The sequence below is a fragment of the Electrona antarctica genome (assembly GCF_951216825.1).
Source record: "Electrona antarctica genome assembly, chromosome: 20".
Taxonomy (NCBI): domain Eukaryota; kingdom Metazoa; phylum Chordata; class Actinopteri; order Myctophiformes; family Myctophidae; genus Electrona; species Electrona antarctica.
In genome coordinates this window covers 8,654,897-8,678,399 of record NC_136801.1, presented here as the reverse complement: position 1 = coordinate 8,678,399, position 23,503 = coordinate 8,654,897, and the positions used below count along the sequence as shown (strand labels likewise).

Sequence of the window (23,503 nt, the reverse complement as noted above, 5' to 3'; positions counted from 1 at the left end):
TTACAGGACTGGACACAGACAGACACAGAAGGACACCAGTTGGTGGACAAAATACTCCAGTACTTGAGTCAAAGTATATCTAGCCTGGTAAAGCATCACCTGGTCGCGGAATCCACATTTCCATGTTATGTGTCTACTGCTGGTTTACCAGGATAGAGATACTTCTACTGCAGTCTGCTGGTTTACCAGGATAGAGATACTTCTACTGCAGTCTGCTGGTTTACCAGGATAGAGATACTTCCATTTCCATGTTATGTGTCTACTGCTGGTTTACCAGGATAGAGATACTTCCATTTCCATGTTATGTGTCTACTGCTGGTTTACCAGGATAGAGATACTTCCATTTCCATGTTATGTGTCTACTGCTGGTTTACCAGGATAGAGATACTTCCGGCCAATTTTTTTTTTTTTTTTTTTCATGTATCTTTGAAATGTAGAGGTGACAGTTTTCTGAAAAAGCTATGTTTCTATGTCAGTCGTTCTTCGATTTTTCAAAAATAGCAGACCTACAAGCTCATAGTGCGGCACCAAGTGCCGTGCTATGAGCTTGTAGATCTGCTATTTTTCAATAGCTAAAGCATAACATAATGCTAACACCAAAAGGGGTTCCCACCCAAAATGGGTTAAGATTACTACGGCTCATTACTCTGTCTGTGGGCCGAGCTCTTTCATCTGAATATGATTTGGGTTGCTAAAAGGCGTAAAGTCATGAGTATCGGAAAAAACACAAATACTCACTTACTGAAAGCATGCACAGTACTCAAGTAATTGTACTTTGTTACTGTCCAGCACTAGAGCACACAGACGGAGAGAGAGTGAATCTATAATGTGTCAGTTCCTTGTCTGTCATCAGAGCTAGCCCCACCACGCCAACATGACAGAAACACTGCAAACAAATAGTCTATAATGTGTCAGTTCCTTGTCTGTCATCAGAGCTAGCCCCACCACGCCAACATGACAGAAACACCTAGTCTATAATGTGTCAGTTCCTTGTCTGTCATCAGAGCTAGCCCCCCACGCCAACATGACAGAAACACCTAGTCTATAATGTCACGTGTCAGTTCCTTGTCTGTCATCAGAGCTAGCCCCACCACGCCAACATGACAGAAACACTAGTCTATAATGTGTCAGTTCCTTGTCTGTCATCAGAGCTAGCCCCCTCACACCAACATGACAGAAACCTAGTCTATAATGTGTCAGTTCCTTGTCTGTCATCAGAGCTAGCCCCACCACGCCAACATGACAGAAACCTAGTCTATAATGTGTCAGTTCCTTGTCTGTCATCAGAGCTAGCCCCACCACGCCAACATGACAGAAACACCTAGTCTATAATGTGTCAGTTCCTTGTCTGTCATCAGAGCTAACCCCCCACGCCAACATGACAGAAACAGTCTATAATGTGTCAGTTCCTTGTCTGTCATCAGAGCTAGCCCCACCACGCCAACATGACAGAAACACTGCAAACAAATAGTCCCTAATGTCTCCTTCTCACTGAGGCTCACACACACACACCACAGCCAAACTGGGAACACTCCAAGCCCCCTATTGCATGACAGATGGACCGACTGGCTTCCCTCCCCTCTTGGAGAGAGAGGAGGGAATATGGATATTCCCTTCACGCTCAACACTGGGGGGCTTCCAGTCCAGACACATGGAATGGAGTCTCAGAGTTGGGTTCCAGCAAGCATGCCCTGAATTCTCTGCATGTTTCAGTGTTGGATAATGGCGACAGCATGGTGAAAGAACTGAGACAGCTGCTTGCAGGTGTGTATGTGTGTATGTGTGCTTGTGTGCGTGCGTGCGTGCGTGCGTGCGTGCGTGCGTGCGTGCGTGCGTGCGTGCGTGCGTGCGTGCGTCATACTGTTAACTGTTTGGATATGTGTGTGCACGTGTGAACAGAAAGTTTCAGGGTGGAGGATGAAATGATACGGTGCTGCTACTGTTTAAGTACTGCTGTATGGGTGGGCCAGTCCTTTTTAACTGGTGTTTTGCTGCCACAAACGTATCGTTGGATCGTTATCACCTGTTGTACAGTATATACTAACTACTGTATACTGTATACTCTGGGCTGCCTGGCTTTTGTGTGGGGTGTTTTGTAATGCTGCCAGTGCTTTATTTAACCCATTTAGACCTGACGTCGAAATATAAAAAATGTAGTTCTAAAGTCTGACAGTTTTCTGAAATACCTCATGTTTCTATATCAGTGGAGCTCAATATTTCATGTCAAGGACCCCAAAAATGTTATGTAATTGGCCTCCGACCCCGATCTGAAAATATGTTGTTCCAGGGACCCCCCCAGAAGCAAAGATTTGAGTTAAAAACGTTCTGAAAAAATATATATTCCAAATTTGCGCCACATTTTCACGATTTTTCAAAAATAGCAGACCTACAAGCTTGTAGATCTGCTATTTTTCAATAGCTAAATTGGTCTTTAAAACACCAAAAGGGGTTCCCGCCCAAAATGGGTTAAGATTACTACGGCTCATTACTCCGTCTGTGGGCCGAGCTCTTTCATCTGAATATGATTTGGGTTGCTAAAAGCTATGTCAGCATGCTTTTGTTTGCACTGCAGCCTATATAATCCCTTTGGTGGAGGACGTTTTTGTTATGTATTTAAGAAAAAGCAGCAATGGCAAAATATATAAAAAAACACTCTGTTAGAAGCAAAAGTTCTGCTTTCAAGATCTGAAGGGCAAAATAATTGGCATCAAAAGGTTTTGTCTAAAGTAAAAAAGAAAAATGTGTCAGATATACAACACGTCAAAATTAAGTGGTTAATGTATGTCTTATAATGATAATGTAACTCTACAAACAAGTCAAAAGTTAAATATTTATCTCAGAGATGTACTGTAGTGGAGTATAAAGTTTTGAAAAATGTACATATAATCAAGTGCAGTTAACTGTACTTAACTACAGCACTGTATAATCTCGCATCAACACAGTCTTGCACAATAACTCACCAAAGCCCTCACGCACGCACGCACGCACGCACGCACGCACGCACGCACGCACGCACACACACAGTATACATACTGTATATATACTGTAGGTCATACAGTGCATACCGCATCGAATGTCACGTCTAAAAAGGTGGACACCACCCAAACAATTTTTAGCAGTGGTCCGGACCGAAAGGACCCTGACCCATATTCGAGAGGGATCTAAGTAAGGGAGTCCACAGCAATTTGCATTCCTTTATTTTATTTATAACAGAGCTGTTTGGAATAGCAGCTGGATAGCATGCACCATCACGTCTCTGTCAGTAATCAGGGCGTCTTCATTCGCATCGCATCGAAAACAACACGGCCTTGCATCACCCTTGCTTAACCCGTTTTGGGCGGGAACCCCTTTTGGTGTTTTAAGCATTCTGTTATACTTTAGCTATTGAAAAATAGCAGATCTACAAGCTCATAGCACGCCACCGAGTGGCGCGCTACACGCTTGTAGATCTGCTATTTTTAAAAAGTCGTGAAAAAAGGGGCCGCAAATCTTTGAATATAATATTCTTTCAGAGCGAACGTTTGTGAAAAATTTTAGGATTTAGAAGCAATTTTTTTTATATCGACCTCAGTCCAAAAGGGGTTAAGCATGAAACCTTTAGGCAGGCCATAAACCTAATTATACAACATGTTGAGTGGTTGTGTGTGCGTGTGCTTGTGCGTGTGGATGTCGTAATAAATACTCTATGGTAATAAAGACTCACAAGTCAGTCTGTAAACACGTCAGTCAATAGAGGCCGAGGAGGACAATGAATCTCCCAGCTTTTTGTGGCGAGAACTGTGTGGAAACAATTAGACGCTGTACACCTCTTGCCAGGGTGTCTGTAACATTCAGTACCAAGCAGATGCGGCTAATGAATGTAATATCTGGCAAAGTCCTGGAGGGGAACGCAAGGCTGCAGCTGCATGGCTACAGCGATATGAATCCTGACAGGTACACCGAACACACATATTCAGAACACACGCACAAAACCCCACAAGCAATTAAACACATAAACACGCAGTCATGACTGGTTTCATATGCACACGCTGTCACAGTTAGTGAGGCAGGTGCTCTCTCTAGTACAGAGAACAGGGCAGAGTTACAGATTTAAAGGGATAGTTCACCCCCCCAAAACATATTTCTTTCTTTTTGTTTTCTGTCGCATTCCTAAGCCAATAATTTGATAGCCAGAAGTGGTTCCCTATGGAGACTCCTATGGCGCATAGTTACATTTAAGATCTATATTTCCCTGTTTCTTCTGTTGCTACAGATGCAAAGGAAAATCGATCCGACGTATTTGCTCTGTTTTCTGTTAGCTTGACTCCGTCGATGGACAGTTGCACGGATGTTACACAGAAATCGATTGCCGATGCCCTGCCAACTGCCAGCAGTCTCTGTGTCGATTGAGTAATCATTCTATTCAATAGGTCACCACAGAGTCACACGGCTGACGATATCACAGGTTTGGTTTTGTATTACAGTTTTAAAAGCAGGTGGCTTGCGCTCATCCAGTTCCTGGCTGGTGCTGGACTAAGGTAAATACAGTGAAGAGAAGAAAGTAGTCCGTACACAGGCTTGCTCCAATGGTGTTTTCTTTTATTTAAAACACCATACGTTTTAAGACACGACGTTTCGGCCACAAACAGCCTTCATATAAGGCCGTTCGCGGCCGAAACGTTGTGTCTTAAAACTTGTGTGTCCTCACAGTAGTAGTCCTGTGTGCGGACTACTTTCTTCTCTTCACTTGGTTTTGTATTACGCCTGCGACATGGCAGAGATTCAGAGAAGAGAGGTTGTCCTTTAGTACGGTTGTGGAAGTATTCACATTTTCTTTTTGATTTGCTGGTGAAAGGAGAAGTAAGAACATCAATGCAAATTAGCCTTGCAGCCAGTATGCCCAACACAGCATGCTCAACACGGGTGGTCACTCCAGTATCTAGGCTGCACTCTACACTGATTTGATGTTTACCAAACTTACTTGTAATTAGCTTTAAAGGGCCACGTCACCTCTTTTGCAACCAGATCTTATTTTAATGATGTTTGGGAAACAAGAAACACTTTCCTCAGGGTTTTATGTGGGTAATATGTGTTTTTAGATATTTTAGTATTGGTCTCACTTCATTCCTGGACTACAATTCCCATAATGCTTTGGTGCACTGCTCCTCCTTGTGGTTAGGGGGAGGGCTGTCTTACCGAGACAGCATGTATCATTCATCATGCATCATTAAAATAAGATCTCACAAAAAACATGCAGTAATCCTGGTCTCTAAACTGCCTCCCCCTGGCCAGCCGGGCCGCCTGATGGAGGGGAAAGGAACTGGTCGGAATAACGTGTTCCTTCCACGCGCTACGTCTGGCCGGGGAAACTCCCCCCTGTCAGGTGAAAAGAAGCAGCTTGGACTCCTTAAGGAAGCATGAGGTCAGTCCGCTGCCCCCCCAGGTTGGCAGAGGATTACATTAGATAATTGACACTGGGTGAAAAAATGGGTTGCAAAAAAAAGTAATCTTATAACGTAACAAGTTACTTTTAAGAGTAACGTTACTCAACAATAGGCACAAAACTAGGAACATAGTAAGTTAGAGAGTCAAAAAATAACAAAAGTAGAGGTCCTTCATAAGTTCATATTGGAGTTGTGACAAGATTGGTCTCCACTACTGGTTTTCCAACTACCTTGCATTTCTACATTCCAAGACCTATCGGTGGTGCTAGACTAGTGTTAATGCATATAGTGAGGGGATTTTGGATAATTTTTATCATCATCATCATCATGAACAATTCATAACTGCCCTCCACTTAAGCAAGTTTAGCCTATTTTGATTTACTAATAGCAAGAGGGTAAATATTAGACAGACAGACAGACAGACAGACAGACAGACAGACAGACAGACAGACAGACAGATATACCAGACATACCTGTCCACAGCCAGGACACTCGTTGCCGTTCTCGCAGGTTCTGCGTCGTGACTGGATGCCACCTCCACACGGCACCGTGCAGCGCTCCCACGCCGACCAGGCTGACCAATAGATGTGGGGCGGACAGGGCAGGTGCTCATTGCAGTACCTGGGAAGGACAAGTGCCACAGGAGATGAGTGGAGAGTGTGTGTGTGTGTGTGTGTGTGTGTGTGTGTGTGTGTGTGTGTGTGTGTGTGTGTGTGTGTGTGTGTGTGTGTGTGTGTGTGTGTGTGTGTGTGTGCGCGTGCATGTGTGTGTGTAAGTCTATTGTCGTGTCTGTGTGTTTATATACAGGTAAGTTGAACTGAATACTAGGGTGTGAGCCTGTGAACACTCACTGTACAATAAGTGACAGTAAGTCCTGGTATTGATCAGACAGCCTCACACCACAAGACGGAACAGAGCGACTATATTCATCTACTAAATCATCTATTTTGTGTCTCCTTTTAACGGCAGAGAACATGGCACACACAATCCTAAAATGCAAATCATCGATTGAATCCAGCCACCAGCAAAACACCACGCCATATGCCTGCACGCAGTGCAAACGGCCACAGTAATTGAGGTCTAAGCGTGCAAGAAACGCACATCTATGGACACTTCATCATCTCGCGATCTTAATGGGCGTCCATATGTATTTTGCACAATTTATTGACACGGTCCATGAAAAAGCCATACAGACGCATGTATCATCTCTAATTACGACATTTACGAGACATTTACTGCACTGTCTCCAGTGCTTAATTACTCAAGCCCTCATTATAGGATAACGGAATGCTATTGCTGCTCTTATTAGAGCCATTTATAGTTTACTCTATAACTTCAACACTTGCTATAAAAACGCCTTTACTGCTTTCTTTGTTTCATTTTGGTGCATCGTTGCGCTTTGATGATAAAACACACGTCATGTTTGTGATGGAAACAGATCTTTCATATCCCACCTCTAGCCCATTCTGGGCGGGAACCCCTTTTGGTGTTTTAAGCGTTACGTTAAACTTTAGCTATTGAAAAATAGCAGATCTACAAGCTCATAGCGCGCCACCGAGTGGCGCACTATGAACTTGTAGGTCTGCTATTTTTGAAAAATCGTTAAAATGTGCCTCAAATCTTTCAGAAAATTGTCATGATTTAGAAAACATTTTTTTGTAATTTCGACGTCAGGCCTGAATGGACTAGAGATGTGGTTGGGGGTTTATATCGACGTACCACACAGTAAAAGCCTCAGAGTTGAAGTAACACTGAAAACTCTGCTGTGTAAAACCCAAACAATCTGGGACTTATTATAGCAAATGGGATACTGAAGTTGTCTCTGTACTCTGGACACTGAACCCATAGCACAGTAAAGTGTTATATCCCTTCCCAGCTGTCAGAGAAGAGGAGAGGGGGAATAAACAAAATGAAGGAATGATAAGAATGAGTAACGGAATAACTTTTGATTAAAGTGTCAGCTATTTTTGGTGTAGCCTCGGAAACCCAGACGTTTTTATTTCCAGGGAGAAAAAAAAGTCTGGGTCCGAGTCCACTTCAATACGGCATAGAGTAGCGCAAACATCGATCACTCTCTGCTGATTTCTGATCGTCTGCACCTTTGTTAAATTGACGCACACACGCACACCCTTACACACACACACTCCTCTCTCTCTCTCTGTCGCTCTAATTAATTAGTCTCATGTCCAGCAGCTGCTCATAGTTTCCCTCGGCGGATCCTGCCGGGAGCTGCCTATGCCATAGAAAGCATAGGTGAGTTCCAGGCTATTTTTGGTGAGGGACACGATGATGTAGCCTACACTATTGCTGTTGGGCAGAAACATTGTATTCTCCATATTTCTTTCATATTTTTTTGTAAATGAATGCCCTATTTCGTCAAACAAAAGCAGAAAAAAGGCGACCTACAACAAGCTAACAATGCATTGCGGGGCGCTGGGAGTTTGTAGAGCTGCTATTTCTGCCAGTTATCAATTAATTAATTTTTTCGCCACTGCCAGCGTTTTTTCTGTAGAGACGCTTATTTTGAAGGCCCACGGGTCCCACGCCATGAACCGGAAGTAAATGAGCGCTGTGTAAAGTTTCTTTCACCCGGAAAACACATTTTGTAACCGTGTTCATCATCGGTTCTTTAGTTATGTGAATAAAGCTTATTGTTTTGACCAAAAACACAATCTGTGAGAAGAATCCAAGATAAATGCATTTTAGTAAATCTATTTACATTGACAGACTTTTCACTTCTGGTTCATTTCCGGTTTTATCGGTTTCCTAGCAACCCAGAGCTATTCATACGGTGGTGAAGAACGCAATCCAACTTAATCAATAAAAACCTTTAAATATATGATATCTTGTCAATGGTTGTCAACACTATCACTGACGAGATATCTCATCAATGGCAGTCAATGTGTTTTAACTGGAAGTAAGTAGCCTTGCCGAGCCATGAGGCCCATAGGGCAGGAGCCTATCTCCTGTTTCTGTAGCCATGAGGCCCATAGGGCAGGAGCCTATCTCCTGTTTCTGTAGCCATGAGGCCCATAGGGCAGGAGCCTATCTCCTGTTTCTGTAGCCATGAGGCCCATAGGGCAGGAGCCTATCACCTGTTTCTGTAGCCATGAGGCCCATAGGGCAGGAGCCTATCTCCTGTTTCTGTAGCCATGAGGCCCATAGGGCAGGAGCCTATCTCCTGTTTCTGTAGCCATGAGGCCCATAGGGCAGGAGCCTATCTCCTGTTTCTGTAGCCATGAGGCCCATAGGGCAGGAGCCTATCTCCTGTTTCTTTAGCGTAATGCAGCTTGATGTACAAGTACACCCCCTGGACATTTCCTGAAAAATAACAGTTTTGGACATAACGGTACAAGGTTACAAGGACAGCGACAATATTAGGTTTTACTCATAGAGAAACACTCTCTCGGTCTCTGAATCTCCCTCTCTCTGTGGATCCATATCATGCCGCCAAAAAGTGAAAACCTATACGGATCAATACTGTGGGAAAACATAGATTTCTGAACCCACTGTCATAGGAATTAATTACCTCTGCCAGGCAGATGGCTTTGCCCCAGTATATAGATTGGCCTTTGTGTTTAGTGCAACATTTCCTTTATTTCCTCAGAAAACACTGGGCAGGCCCTCCGAATAAAGTGGCGCTAATTACTCGCTATAGGCTGAGTAAGCAGAGAGTTGTATGTCAGTGTTCTTCAGGGAATACCGACAGAAGGTCTTTAAATGCAAGCACTTACCAGACAGATTCCAGCCTACAGCATCGCCTCTCACGGTCCATTTCAGAGCATTAGTTTTGCTTTAACAAACAACGGCACCTAGCGCAATAAGTAGTGCCAAAGTTAGGGAAAGACTAGGGGCCAGGATACGTGGAGACGGAAGGCTGCGAGAGGAGCTAGACATTTTGGCCATGGGACACACACATACATGTGTGTGTGCGTGCGTGCGTGCGTGCGTGCGTGCGTGCGTGCGTGCGTGCGTGCGTGCGTGCGTGCGTGCGTGCGTGCGCGCGTCTGTGTCACCACTTGCACTTTCAGAGGCCAAGTAGTCATAGTTGTAACCATGGCCATCTGGCATCACTGCTTGATGTACAAAAAGTGTCAGAACAAAGCTTCACTACAGGAGCTGAATAACAGTGAAAGCAGCCCTGTGGCACAGCAAAATAAAATAAAATAAAATAAAAAAAACACTTTCAAAACATTAACCCATTGAGACCTGGAACGCATCCATGTCACGTTAGCGTTTAACCACATTAACCATTAACCCATTTTGGGGCGGGAACCCGTTTTGGTGTTTTAAACATTGTTATAATTTAGCTATTGAAAAATAGCAGATCTACAAGCTCATAGCGCGCCACCGAGTGGCGCGCTATGAGCTTGTAGGTCTGCTATTTTTGAAAAATCGTTAAAATGTGCCTCAAATCTTTCCGAAAATTGTCATGATTTAGAAAACTTTTTTTTTTAAATTTCGACATCAGGCCTGAATGGGTTAAAGCACAACACACACACTTTGTTAAAGTGCCAGTGTCTTTCATCCCGTGGGGATTACAGCTTGTATGACGGCTTCCAACCGTTCCACACACGATGAACCGGCACTCTGCCATTTCAGTCAATTCTGCACGTTGCACTATTCCCTTAATGTTTCGCCAGGGCTTATTTTCTGGGGGTGTGTTTTCACAACAGATGGGCTGGACGCCGCTGGAGCTTTTTGAACACCTTTAATGTGCAGGTTTGAAATCCAACGACGTCCCCCCGTTTACCGGAGCTTTGACCCTATGTACACTTTAAGCACGCACGCACGCACGCACGCACGCACGCACGCACGCACGCACGCACGCACGCACGCACGCACGCACGCACGCACGCACGCACGCACGCACGCACGCACGCACGCACGCACGCACGCACGCACGCACGCACGCACGCACGCACGCACGCACGCACGCACGCACGCACGCACGCACGCACGCACGCACGCACGCACGCACGCACGCACGCACGCACACACACACACACACACACACACACACACACACACACACACACACACACACACACACACACACACACACACACACACACACACACACACACACACGCACGCACGCACGTGCATGCCCAACATACACACAACATACACTCTCTCCCCTAGGCTGACGGCATAATTCATCCGGTAACACATTTTTTCTTTCCCACACACACAAATGTGCTGCGAGTGCACGCACGCACGCACGCACGCACACACGCACGCACGCACGCACGCACGCACGCCATAAGAGGTACTGCGACTGACGTATAGATAGAAGCTACCCTCCTACAGAGACACTCCATAGAAAGAATAGTGGGAGAAATAGTCGTGTGCCGTAAATATATGTATGCTATGAAGGCAGGAGACTATAGTGCTGCCTCCACTGGGCCAGCACAGCATGCTACTGTGTTCCTGCTATCCTGGAGCAAAGGCAGGAGACTATAGTGCTGTCTCCACTGGGCCAGCACAGCAGCTACTGTGTTCCTGCTATCCTGGAGCAAACAGCTGTCACTGAATCATCATCAACATCCAGGGAGACATGCAGGGAGACAGTGATTCCCAGATGTGGGTTTTTCTTCCGGTATGTACTGAATCAGCACATTCATTCTTATTGACTTACACCAGTGGACGAAAAAGTGCATTCAAGATCAATTTCTACTTGATGTATTTTGGGCAACAAAGTAGCAAATTCATATCTGATCATATCTAACCCATTTTGACCTGAGATCAGATTCTAAAAATGTCTTCTACATCCTGACAGTTTTCTGAAAAAGCTGTTTCTATGTCAGTCGTTCTTCGATTTTTCAAAAATAGCAGACCTACAAGCTCGTAGCGCGCCACTCGGTGGCGCGCTATGAGCTTGTAGATCTGCTATTTTTCAAAAAGCTAAAGCATAACATAATGCTAACACCAAAAGGGGTTCCCGCCTAAAATGGGTTAATACGCTTCTGATTAAAACGGGTTGGGACTCGGGTGTAACGGATGCCATGTCCAATAGACTGTCTATAGATAGTCAATAGATAGTCTGTCTGTGATATCTTGACATATCAGCTTATTATTCACATTCTTGAGTTCCACTTTTAAACTACATATAAAAGGATGACAGGGACGCAGCTGTAATGTACGGCGCTATATGAGCTGGTATATCCGCTATTTTTGAATAGCCAACTACGCTACACGCTATGAACCCCATTTGGAACTTGTCATTATCATATTAACCCATTTTGACCTGAGATCAGATTCTAAAAATGTCTTCTACATCCTGACAGTTTTCTGGAAAAGCTATGTTTCTAAAAAACAAAAAAAAAAAAGTTTTCTGGAAAAGCTATGTTTCTATGTCAGTCGTTCTTCGATTTTTCAAAAATAGCAGACCTACAAGCTCGCCACTTGGTGGCGCGCTAGCTAAAGCTTAACATAATGCTAACACCAAAAGGGGTTCCCGCCCAAAATGAGTTAATAATGGGCCTTACTGTAAACAGAGACAGAGAATGCCATGAGACTATGGATTCACGACATTGTTACATGATAAGAGGCATACAATATAAACACATCTTATATCAGCAACAGAATAGGCAAAAACGCAGCATCAATCATCATCATTTTGTTTAATTATTAATTAAAGGATTAATGAAGAATGAAGTGCTTGAACATTAATTTGTTTATCTACCGTTTGAGCGCAAAAACAATTCAGGTTTCTTGTATCATTGTCAATTATTGTATCATTGTCACAATTGTTGAACGTGAGTGTTGTGCATCGCATAGATGTTGATAGCAATCAGTGTGCATTCATTGTGAACTCTCCTAGGTGCATCTTAGTCCCAAAGGTGTGCTGCATGAATACTAACCCATTTTGACCTGAGATCAGATTCTAAAAATGTCTTCTACATCCTGACAGTTTTCTGAAAAAGCTATGTTTCTATGTCAGTCGTTCTTCGATTTTTCAAAAATAGCAGACCTACAAGCTCGTAGTGCGCCACTCGGTGGCACGCTATGAGCTTGTAGATCTGCTATTTTTCAATAGCTAAAGCATAACATAATGCTAACACCAAAAGGGGTTCCCGCCCAAAATGGGCTAAGTAAACGTTTGCATTCTGCATTACGAAACACAAAGCGCAAATTGCAATGTATAGCTCTGAGCGTAAGATATTAGTGGGATCTGATTGTGCCAGCCCACCCACGCCTCATCTTAGCACCAACATACCCACCGGCGCTAAATAGACGCGTGGTTATTTGATATTTGTACAACGGGGGGCAAAGCGTATGAAGGACACCTGCGTCCATACATAAGATAGGATTAACACTGCTTCCATTAGCGCCGCATTACGCCGATTGTTCGAGGACCTTCACTGGCAGTAAGACAATTAATCCATTGATACCTGGAACGCATCCATGTCACGTTAGCGTTAGCGTTTTAAACATTATGTTATAATTTAGCTATTGAAAAATAGCAGATCTACAAGCTCATAGCGCGCCACCGAGTGGCGCGCTATGAACTTGTAGGTCTGCTATTTTTGAAAAATCGTTAAAATGTGCCTCAAATCTTTACGAAAATTGTCATGATTTAGAAAACCTCAGAACTATGGATGAAAGAGATAGTGGGACCCCTAAGGCCATAGCTAATTATTTACCCATCCTTGATGCTGTCGAGAAGAAGACAGTTCTTTTTATTTGTCACTCCTCATACTTTCTTTGGTACAAGAAAGACAAATGCAATTTTGTGAGGTCCAAACACCTGCTGTTTTCCTGTTGCTGTTGTGTTCCAGTTGTCATGGTCACACCGTGTAATAACTGCTTTCTTTCTTTCTTTCTTTCTTTCTTTCTTTCTTTCTTTCTTCCTCCAATTGCTTTCTCCCACAAAACAATGTATTTTGCTAGCTCCATTAACCCCCGGGAGGTGTGTGAGGTGCGTCGAGGTAACACTGACACCCCACAGAACACAGCTGTGAAGGGACGCACAGCTTCATTAAGATGTGCCACTGTGCCAGTCTTTGTTCAAATGAATGGCCTTGATTGTGAACCCGGTGGTTTGCCTTGCCTGTGCTTTTCAGACGTCACTGTCCTTGTGGCTCAGTTTGACAGCAGTGGTGTACAGTAAGTGAGGAAGGCTGTAAAAGACTTCCCAGCTTGACCGTCTCTTCACCTGTGTTTAGTGTTTAGTTCATACTCTATGGTTATAGGCTACCTCTCTTTTCACTCCTTCCTTGCATAATTTCACTGGCGGACATAGGAGGTTGCTTTACGGTGTATTAGAAAAAGTGATTATTCTAGGCCAATGCTTAAAAAAACAGTTGACTAGGCGTGCGTGCGTGTGCGTGCGTTTGTGCGTGCGTGCGTTTGTGCGTGTGTGCGTGCGTGTGTGCGTGCTCAAGCCAGAGAATTACCCCGGGCTCAGCCTCAACTCATTCCTTAATTGGGGCGTCGCAAAGTTGGACTGAATCGATTATAAAAACTAAGCAAACAAAACAAAACAAAAATGAAGAATTAATTCATACTTCCATCCTCACTGCAAGTTGTGTCGCGACGTGTGCATATGAGGTACACACCAGTGTGCATATGAGGTACACACCAGTGTGCATATGAGGTACACACCAGTGTGCATATGAGGTGCACACCAGTGTGCATGTTGTGTACTGTATCATATGAGGTACACACCAGTGTGCATATGAGGTGCACACCAGTGTGCATGTTGTGTACTGTATCATATGAGGTACACACCAGTGTGCATGTTGTGTACTGTACTGTATCATATGAGGTACACACCAGTGTGCATGTTGTGTACTGTACTGTGTCATACTGTATGAGGTACATGTTGTGTACTGTACTGTGTCATACCTCTCCTCCCGGTTCTGGCCCACGCACACCCGTCCCCCGTGGCGCGGGGTGGGGTTGCTGCACGAGCGCTGTCGGACCTGGAAGCCGATGCCACAGGTGGTGCTGCAGGGCGACCAGGACGTCCAGGGAGTCCACGCTCCATTCCTGCACACACACGCAAAACATTATGCATGCTGCACTAGAAACTATAACACAGCAGAACCTAGAACCTTGGAACGATGCAAGTTGGAAATGCATGCCCAACCCAGTTATGTCTGTGTCCCTTTTATGCCCATATATGGAGTTCTTTGTCAGGCATGCCCAAATATGGAGTCTATGCAGAATTGCAGATGTCAGAACATATTTGTGATGTCAGAACAGGCCAGCTCCATATATGGAGCCCGGGGAGGGGGCCTGTCCTGACTGAGCCCGGGCAGAGGCCTTTTGTGGCGGTTCTGGACAACCGTGGGTCCGACCGACTCAACACCGGGCACTGCACTCCCTGTGGTGTGGTGGTGTGGAACGAGTGTGTCGAATTTAAAGTCGGTGGAGCTAATGGTTCTCGAGTTTTGTGCATTTCAGCCGTACACACACACACACACACACACACACACACACACACACACACACACACACACACACACACACAGACAGACAGACAGACAGACAGACAGACAGACAGACAGACAGACAGACAGACAGACAGACAGACAGACAGACAGACAGACAGACAGACAGACAGACAGACAGACAGACAGACAGACAGACAGACAGACAGACAGACAGACAGACAGACAGACAGACAGACAGACAGACACGAACAGAGACATGAGAACATGAGAGGTGTCTGACCATCTCTCCAGCTAGAGATGTTCAACTACTCCTCCACGAATGCAGAATATATTGTAGTGGTGCAATGCACCGAGTGGACACATGCAGAGACATGTGCTGACAGATAAACCAACCGATAGATCAAAATGAGGGACAGTGGAAAATCTCCGCTGGTTATACCTGGAACAGTTGGCCACCTCTACGCTGATCCCCAGGCAATGCTGGCCACCGCACTGGGGGGCGGGGTGGTCGCAGGCTCGCGTCCGACACAAGCAGGCCCCTCCTGCACTGCCTCCGTCGTTGTGGCTGCAGGCCGCCCAGCCGGTCCAGCCACCAAAACCCCCGTCAACCGTCACGTTACGGACCTGTCAGCAGCGAGCAAAAAGACAATAATGAACATATAGGTCACACATAAACGTACGGGAAAGAATAGCAGGAAAGATAAAACCTCTACAAAGAGAGCTCAATGTGAAGCAAAAGGGAATAAGTTAGAGAACGCTTATTATTATGGGGTGAGATAATTAACCCATTCTGGGCGGGAACCTCTTTTGGTGTTTTAAGCATTATGTTGTACTTTAGCTGTTGAAAAATAGCAGATCTACAAGCTCATAGCGCGGCACCGAGTGCCGCGCTACGAGCTTGTCGGTCTGCTATTTTTGAAAAATCGTGAAAATGTGGTGCAAATATTTGAATATATATTCTTTATGTTGTTCCAGGGACCCCCCAGAAGCAAAGATTTGAGTTAAAAACGTTCTGAAAGAATATATATTCAAAGATTTGCGCAACACATTTTCACGATTTTTCTAAAATAGCAGACCTACAAGCTATGAGCTTGTAGGTCTGCTATTTTTCAATGGCTAAAGTATAACATAATGCTTAAAACACCAAAAGGGGTTCCCGCCCAAAATGGGTTAAAGTGATAACCTGCGCACGTGGCCTATACATATGAGAAGAGGCACATTTCAGGGTAATTTAAAAGCCAAAGGACAACAGGAGGGGCGAGCGCAAAATCATCATCTGCTTTGGCACAGAGGCAGAAATATATTCTGCCCTTCGCTCTTCTTGGTAATTGAACCCTGCCGTGCGTCCAAATTAGGACGCCAGAGTAAGGCAGACGGCATTTGCATTAAAAGGGTCTCAGCCTAGAAAGAGAGTGACTAGAAAGAGAAAGCCAACAGCGCGTCTCGCTTTCCCCGAGACATTATTCCTCCCACCCCTCCACCCCTCCACCCCCCCCACGTATCTGCGGTTGAGATAAGGAACTGCGTAATTTCATTTAATGACATGAAGAGAATCGAAAGCAGAGAGCTGAGGTACAGACACAGTGATAGATATCATGCTACCGTGAGAGATAAATCGATTGTGAAAGCGGCTGATGGGAGCTTTCTCTCTCACACACACGCATGAACGCGCGCACACGCGGGCGTGCACACGCGCACACGCACACACACACACACGCACACACACGCACATACACACACACACGTGCACGTGCATGCGCACACGCACACTAAATATTATTTTACTGTACACCTCAACAACAGCAGTGTTTGCTGTTCAGAGGAACATGTTGTGCACTCGAACAGCAGGCCGAGTTCTTTGTAAAGAAAAGAAAGATATTTGGTGTGTACTGTAGGACGTACCTTACCTAAGTCAAAGCCTAGGAACAGGAATTGTACAATAGCCAAGGCATGTTCCCATCACACCTTCGAAAACCACAGAAAAAGCAAACCTTGCCAGAGACCAGATGGTATTTGTGAACAGTCCGATGTGAATAGACCGGTAAAGCATATCCCCATCTGTCTGCCTACACTGTGCAGACTGGTGTAGTGCTTATCCTTGACTGACGTCCAACTCCAGACAAGTAAACAAAAACACTGAAATAGCTGACCAGCACGATGACTTCTTTTACTCAGTGGTGGGAAATGTACTCACATGTTTTATTTCAATATGTATCAATATGTATCAATGTAGAGGCTATTTTCAAATGGCCAAAATGTATAATAGGGCTGAAGTGGTTAATGTGTTTTTTAACCCATTTTGAACTGAGATCAGATTCTAAAAATGTCTTCTACATCCTGACAGTTTTCTGAAAAAGCTATGTTTCTATGTCAGTCGTTCTTCGATTTTTCAAAAATAGCAGACCTATAAAATGTTTTGTTTCTTATTTTGCAGGTGGCAATTTAAAGGGTCTTGTTTTTTTAATGGTTGGGCTAGCTTTTTAGGTTCAGGGTGATCCGAATTGCACGGATATCTTCTCAGTGTAAGGGAGTTGCTTTGCTATTTACTACAAGCTCGTAGCGCGGCACTCAGTGCCGCGCTATGAGCTTGTAGATCTGCTATTTTTCAATAGCTAAAGCATAACATAATGCTAACACCAAAAGGGGTTCCTGCCCAAAATGGGTTAATAATAATCAAAATCTACAAAGTAACTACAGTAATTAAAGTTTTCAGATAATTGTATGTTCTCTCCTCCACATCACCAGCGCCCATACCCTGGGTCAGCCGGGGCGCCTGATGGAGGGGAATTAAAGGAACTGTTTGGAATAACGTGTTCCTGCCACACGCTACTGTACTGTACGTCCTTCCCCTGTCAGTTGATAAGAAGCGGCCTGCTCACCCCTCAAGCTTTGAAAGAAGCAAGAGCTCAGTTCGGGGCTCTCCCCTCGGGTCAAGCTTTTGGCACTAAAATTAAACCTAGAACATTGAATTAGTTTGAAGCTTCAGGAGAAGTTGCCGTGTTTGACATGTGCTGATGACTCGCTTTCCCATTTTATGTTCAGAAAGGCTGCCATTAGAAAGGACCTTTTGTCTTTTACAATGAAGGCACAGTTGCTATTCTTTCTGGCAAAAAATACAACTTGGTCTATTTGGAACCCTGCCAAGTCATGAGCCACAATGTTTAATGCATTCTTCTGTACCCACACGTTCTTCTGTGTAGTAACCGCATCCATTTTTCACACTGTCAACAGTTTTAATACGGGGATTATAATTATATAGTCAGACATGATCGAATTGTAGATTACCTGTAAATTGCTAAATAAATAGTCTCTCCAGGGCTAGACGTTGATGCACACATCCATGTTGAGAGTAAAGGGACATGATATTGTCTTTGTTGACAAGAGACACTATGTTGTACATATTCTGGGGATTGGCTATTCATTTGACCTACACTGTACATGGAACAAGCATCCATGGTGAGAGTAACGGGACATGATATTGTCTTTGTTGACAAGAGACACTACGTATGTTGTACATATTCTGGGGATTGGCTATTCATTTGACCTACACTGTACATGGAACAAGCATACATGTCCAGGTTAAATATTGGGAGTTTACTGAAATAATCACAGTGTTGGGCAAGGTGTTAACTATTGATCAAATGTGTGTGTGTGTGTGTGTGTGTGTGTGTGTGTGTGTGTGTGTGTGTGTGTGTGTGTGCGCGCACACACATGCACACATGTGTGGATGGTGTACTGTATGCACAGTATGCAGAAGCGCACGCCGCACATGCATATCAGGAGTAGATAAGGAGAAATAATCATTGGGTTGGGTTAGAGGTGTCAATTACTACCTTTTATTTTTGGTAGCCTACACTTACACAACAGACTAATAGTGTGCGTGCGTGCGTGCGTGCGTGCGTGCGTGCGTGCGTGCGTGCGTGCGTGCGTGCGTGCGTGCGTGCGTGCGTGCGTGCGTGCGTGCGTGCGTGCGTGCGTGCGTGCGTGCGTGCGTGCGTGTCTCTCCCTCCTTCACTCCATGCCATAACGCAGCCATATGTTTGGTACCAAAGGCGGAACACGCTGAGCATAACCTCAGACAATGGGATCGTGTCGTCTATGACATCATGCTTCTATGCTTCTGAGCATTCTGATTCAACTGTACATTATGTTTCTGCCACAACCCAAGCCAGCCCACCACGTCTGCAACAGATATCCAGTTAAGTTGTTGTATCATTCCTACACTGGCATCCGGTTGTATAGAAAAAGGTGGTGGTGAAAATAATCCAAACGGAGTTGCATTTAGTGTGCGGTATTCTTCCCCATTTTAATCTGTGTCAACAAATGCCATGAGGTGACTGTAGTGCCAGACAATCTTCTGAACATGAAACCACATAAAAGCATACGACAGCATCCAACACTGGGTGGAAAATGGATGCCTGTGGAACAATTACCGTTTCATTTAGCCGCGTCGAGCTGAAATAGATACTCTGCCTAAACAGGAAGAGAAATGGAGGACCTGTTTGGCTAATGGACATGCAGAACTGAGGATGGATGACTGGAGTGCCACTTGCGCTCATTCCCAGGGTGCATTGCACTCCAGTACAGTCAAGTTGTTCGGTCGCCCCAAGGTGCTTTTCTTTGGGAGAATTTGTCGGCTGTTTTGTCTGCTTTTAGAGGGCTGTTGTGTTTAACGCATTTTGGGCGGGAACCCCTTTTGGTGTTAGCATTATGTTATGCTTTAGCTATTGAAAAATAGCAGATCTACAAGCTCATAGCGCGCCACCGAGTGGCGCGCTACGAGCTTGTAGGTCTGCTATTTTTGAAAAGTCGAAGAACGACTGACATAGAAACATAGCTTTTTCAGGATGTCAGGATGTAGAAGACATTTTTAGAATCTGATCTCAGGTCAAAATGGGTTAAGTTGTGTGCGTGTGTGTTAGTGTGTGGAGGAGGGAATACAGAGCAGGCTGCGGAGCTACCGGGCAAGACAACTAAAGAGCACTGTGGGTTTTTATAGTGAATGTGGAGAGAAAGAAAAGTGAGTGAGGGTGCTGGGGGAGGCAGGGCAAAGATAATCTTTGCCCTGCAGATAAAGCAAGCGATTATTTTATTAAAACAGGGTGCAGGTAAAAAGTGACAACGTTTCGATGTGACCTGACGAAGATGTAATTGACACATCGAAACGGGCCTAAATCGTCTGAGCTGCTCCAGTGCCTTCTTGTTCGCATGTTATTTGTCCTGCTCCTGAGATGCACCAGACTGGCCTGCTATAGGCTAGAGGCTCCTGAGATGCACCAGACTGGCCTGCTATAGGCTAGAGGCTCCTGAGATGCACCAGACTGGCCTGCTATAGGCTAGAGGCTCCTGAGATGCACCAGACTGGCCTGCTATAGGCTAGAGGCTCCTGAGATGCACCAGACTGGCCTGCTATAGGCTAGAGGCTCCTGAGATGCACCAGACTGGCCTGCTATAGGCTAGAGGCTCCTGAGATGCACCAGACTGGCCTGCTATAGGCTAGAGGCACAGCTGGAACTCCCTTCTAGATAAAGCAAGCGAGTTTGTGAGAGAAAGATAGAGAAAACGTTGGCCGGGCCGGTACTCACTGGACACTTGGTGATGCTCTGTTCCCATTGGCTCATTCGGACGCTCTCCTCTAGGGTGGTGCACTTCTTGAGCACCAGGTCCCAGCCGCAGTACGGATCCCTGGCTCCTATGCATGCTCTGGGGGAAGAAGGGATGGGGGTGGAGTGGGGGGGTGGAGAAATGGAGAAGAGCAGGTGAGCATCTGCGAGTTATGTACGAATAGTTTTTCCGAGTTTCCCCGGCCGGACGTAGCGCGTGGAAGGAACACGTTATTCCGACCAGTTCCTTTCCCCTCCATCAGGCGCCCCGGCTGGCCAGGGGGAGGTAGTTTTAGAGACCAGGATTACTGCATGTTTTTGTGAGGGTACACGGGGAGAACATGCAAACTCCACACAGAAAGGCCCTTTCGCCAACCCCGCCTCGGGTATGGGCACTGATGACACGAGTTACGAATAGTTTAAAAAGGCAACCTAGAGGCCTGGGCCATGGCTCAATGGTCCAGGCACCTTGTCTGGTAATCCAGTCTGGCAGTGTGCCGCAGGTTCGACTCCAGGCAACCTAGATGTGCGTAGTTGAGCCATGTTGGGCAGTAAGTAGACAAAAAAGCAATCATAGAGAGAAAGAGAGAGGGAGAGATTGATATGCTACAAAACAAGTGAGAGAAATGGGACCGACAACAACAGAAACAAAGATGTTTGCATTTGTGTGTTGTGCGAATAAATGTGCATGCAGGCGTAACATCAGCAGCCTGATATGATGATATATCTCTCGCTCTCTCACACACACACACACACACACACACACACCCGTATGCGCCGACTGATTATTCAGGTGATCCTCCGCCAAACACCGGGATTATGTTTCTGTGTTTGCATACACATTTCTGACTCAAACAAGCCTGTCACGCTGGCAAATAATGCAGTAGGATAGCTGAGCTGTCCAGGTTCTCCTCGTGGCTCTTCCAACTCCCTCCGGTGCTTTATGGAGTGCAATAAAAAGGCCTGATGTCTCTCGTTTCATGCAAATATGAGATTGGAGTGACAACACAATGACATATCTCGGAGCCACAGGCATCAACGCAGTGTGAAATGTAACCAAAGGTGTCCTTGCGAGCCATAACAATGAGCCACACCGCACAGACGTACACGTGCGCTCGTACGCGAGAGGGCAACGACACGACTACGACAACAAGCACGCAAGAGCGCGGAGAAAAGGCAGAAATGCCACAGCGCTCACACGCCAGGGTGTAATGTTCACCCATGGAGGCAAAGATGCAACGCACACAGACACATGCATGCATGCACACACACAACAAAACACACACACACACGCACACGCACACATGCACGCGCACACGCACACGCACACACACACACAAATTACAGCACATACAAACACACACACACACAGCAGCTGACGTAGTGTCTAGGGGGGTAACAATAGCCGGAGAGTTATGAGACTATTTCTGTTCAGACAGGGGGTATCATGACGACAGCAAGGGCGACATGAAAGGGAAAAGGAACAAGCTAATACCTGTCTTTTTAAATGGCCTGCGGGGAATTACAGCATCTGCATTGCCGGTCACTGAACCACAGGGTCTCTCACACTCACACGCCCCACAGCGGAATACAGAGACAGGCTGTCTAATGTTTCAAAATCGTTAAACCCCTTAACCCATTCTGAACGGGAACCCCTTTTGGTGTTTGCTTTAGCTATTGAAAAATAGCAGATCTACAAGCTCGTAGCGCGGCACCGAGTGCCGCGCTACGAGCTTGTAGGTCTGCTATTTTTGAAAAATAGGTGGTGCAAATCTTTGAATATATTATTCTTTCAGAGCGAACGTTTTTAACTCAAATCTTTGCTTCTGAGGGGTTCCTGGAACAACATATTTTCAGATGGGGGTCGGGGGCCAATTACATATCATTTGTGGGGTCCTTGACATGAAATATTGAGCACCACCACTGATTCAGAAAACTGTCTTTTTGAATTTTGAAGACTTTTCTTTTTATTTCGACGTCAGGCCTAAATGGGTTAAGGAAATGTGAACGGTGAACTCTCCGGCGCTCACGTCGAGTGTCAGTCAGCATTGGTAACGGTAGCTGGCGCGTCCTTGTCTGTCTTTACTTCCGTTTGTCCTTGTCTCTCTTTATTGCTCATCCGTCTGTTTTTATTAAAAAAGAAAAGGCTGTCTGTTTGTCTGTGCTTCTGTTTATGTCTGGCTGTGTGTCTACATCTTTCTGTCTGCACCAATCTGCCGTGCACTCTGGAACACAACACAACATTTGAAAGGTTTGCGGTTTGTTGGCTTGACTTCAAGCAGAGTAACAGATGAAAAACGATCAAATAAACGACAGGCACCTTTTTATATAAAGACATTGATCTTCCAATCACTCCCAATTACATCTATTTTGACGGGGACAACAACTACAGGTGCAATTCTGTTTGAAATGCTAACATGTGATTTCTTTATTGACTTTATTTACCAATTCTGCAGCCACAACTGCATGTGTTTTCTTTGGCAATGTATGTTATACAATAATAATTATACTTTAATAGAGTATTATAGTCTCACAGGCAGACAGAAACTCAATTCGAGAACATTGTGTGAGGGAGAGGGGTGCATTTTGGAGAGTGTGAATGAGAGCAATTGAGAGTGTGTATGAGAGAGAGAGAGAGAGAGAGAGAGAGGTAGACTGTGAGGCAGAGTGGAGCTCTTGGCACCTCGAGTGGCCCAGACAAAACAGATTTTAAAGCCTTTTAAATCTCAATGAGGGGCAGCTCGCCGTCACACCGGTCTAACGCTGTCATATAAAGGCCAAGTTATGGGCATTAACAAGCCTACTTATACTCGATCACATAGCGGTGCCATGCACAAAGTAGAACATTATTGTCAAAGATATTATTTTCAAATCGGGGTCCGTGGCCAAATACAATTTGAGGGTGCTTGACATGAAAATGATGTCCTAGAGTCTAGGACGTCCTAAGCCAGTGGTTCTCAAACTTTTCAGCACGCGGCCCCAAAATAATGCTGCCATTGACTCACGCACCCCAGAGGTAATTTTATGCACATAAATGTAGGCTACACATTTGGTGCGCATTTGTCCGCACTCT

At 45.2% G+C, this 23,503-nt stretch overlaps 1 protein-coding gene across 2 annotated transcripts in view; it reads right to left on the bottom strand.

Moving 5' to 3' along the window:
- The window catches only part of sema5a (sema domain, seven thrombospondin repeats (type 1 and type 1-like), transmembrane domain (TM) and short cytoplasmic domain, (semaphorin) 5A), a 257,306-nt gene that overhangs the window by 53,098 nt on the left and 180,705 nt on the right, over positions 1-23,503 (bottom strand). For both annotated transcript variants that reach the window (XM_079489014.1, XM_079489015.1), the window contains 4 exons: positions 20,413-20,530; positions 15,267-15,451; positions 14,277-14,420; positions 5,897-6,044 (listed from right to left, as the gene is read on the bottom strand). In XM_079489014.1, coding sequence (XP_079345140.1) covers positions 5,897-6,044; positions 14,277-14,420; positions 15,267-15,451; positions 20,413-20,530 — 595 coding nt within the window. The remainder of the gene's footprint in view (positions 1-5,896; positions 6,045-14,276; positions 14,421-15,266; positions 15,452-20,412; positions 20,531-23,503) is intronic.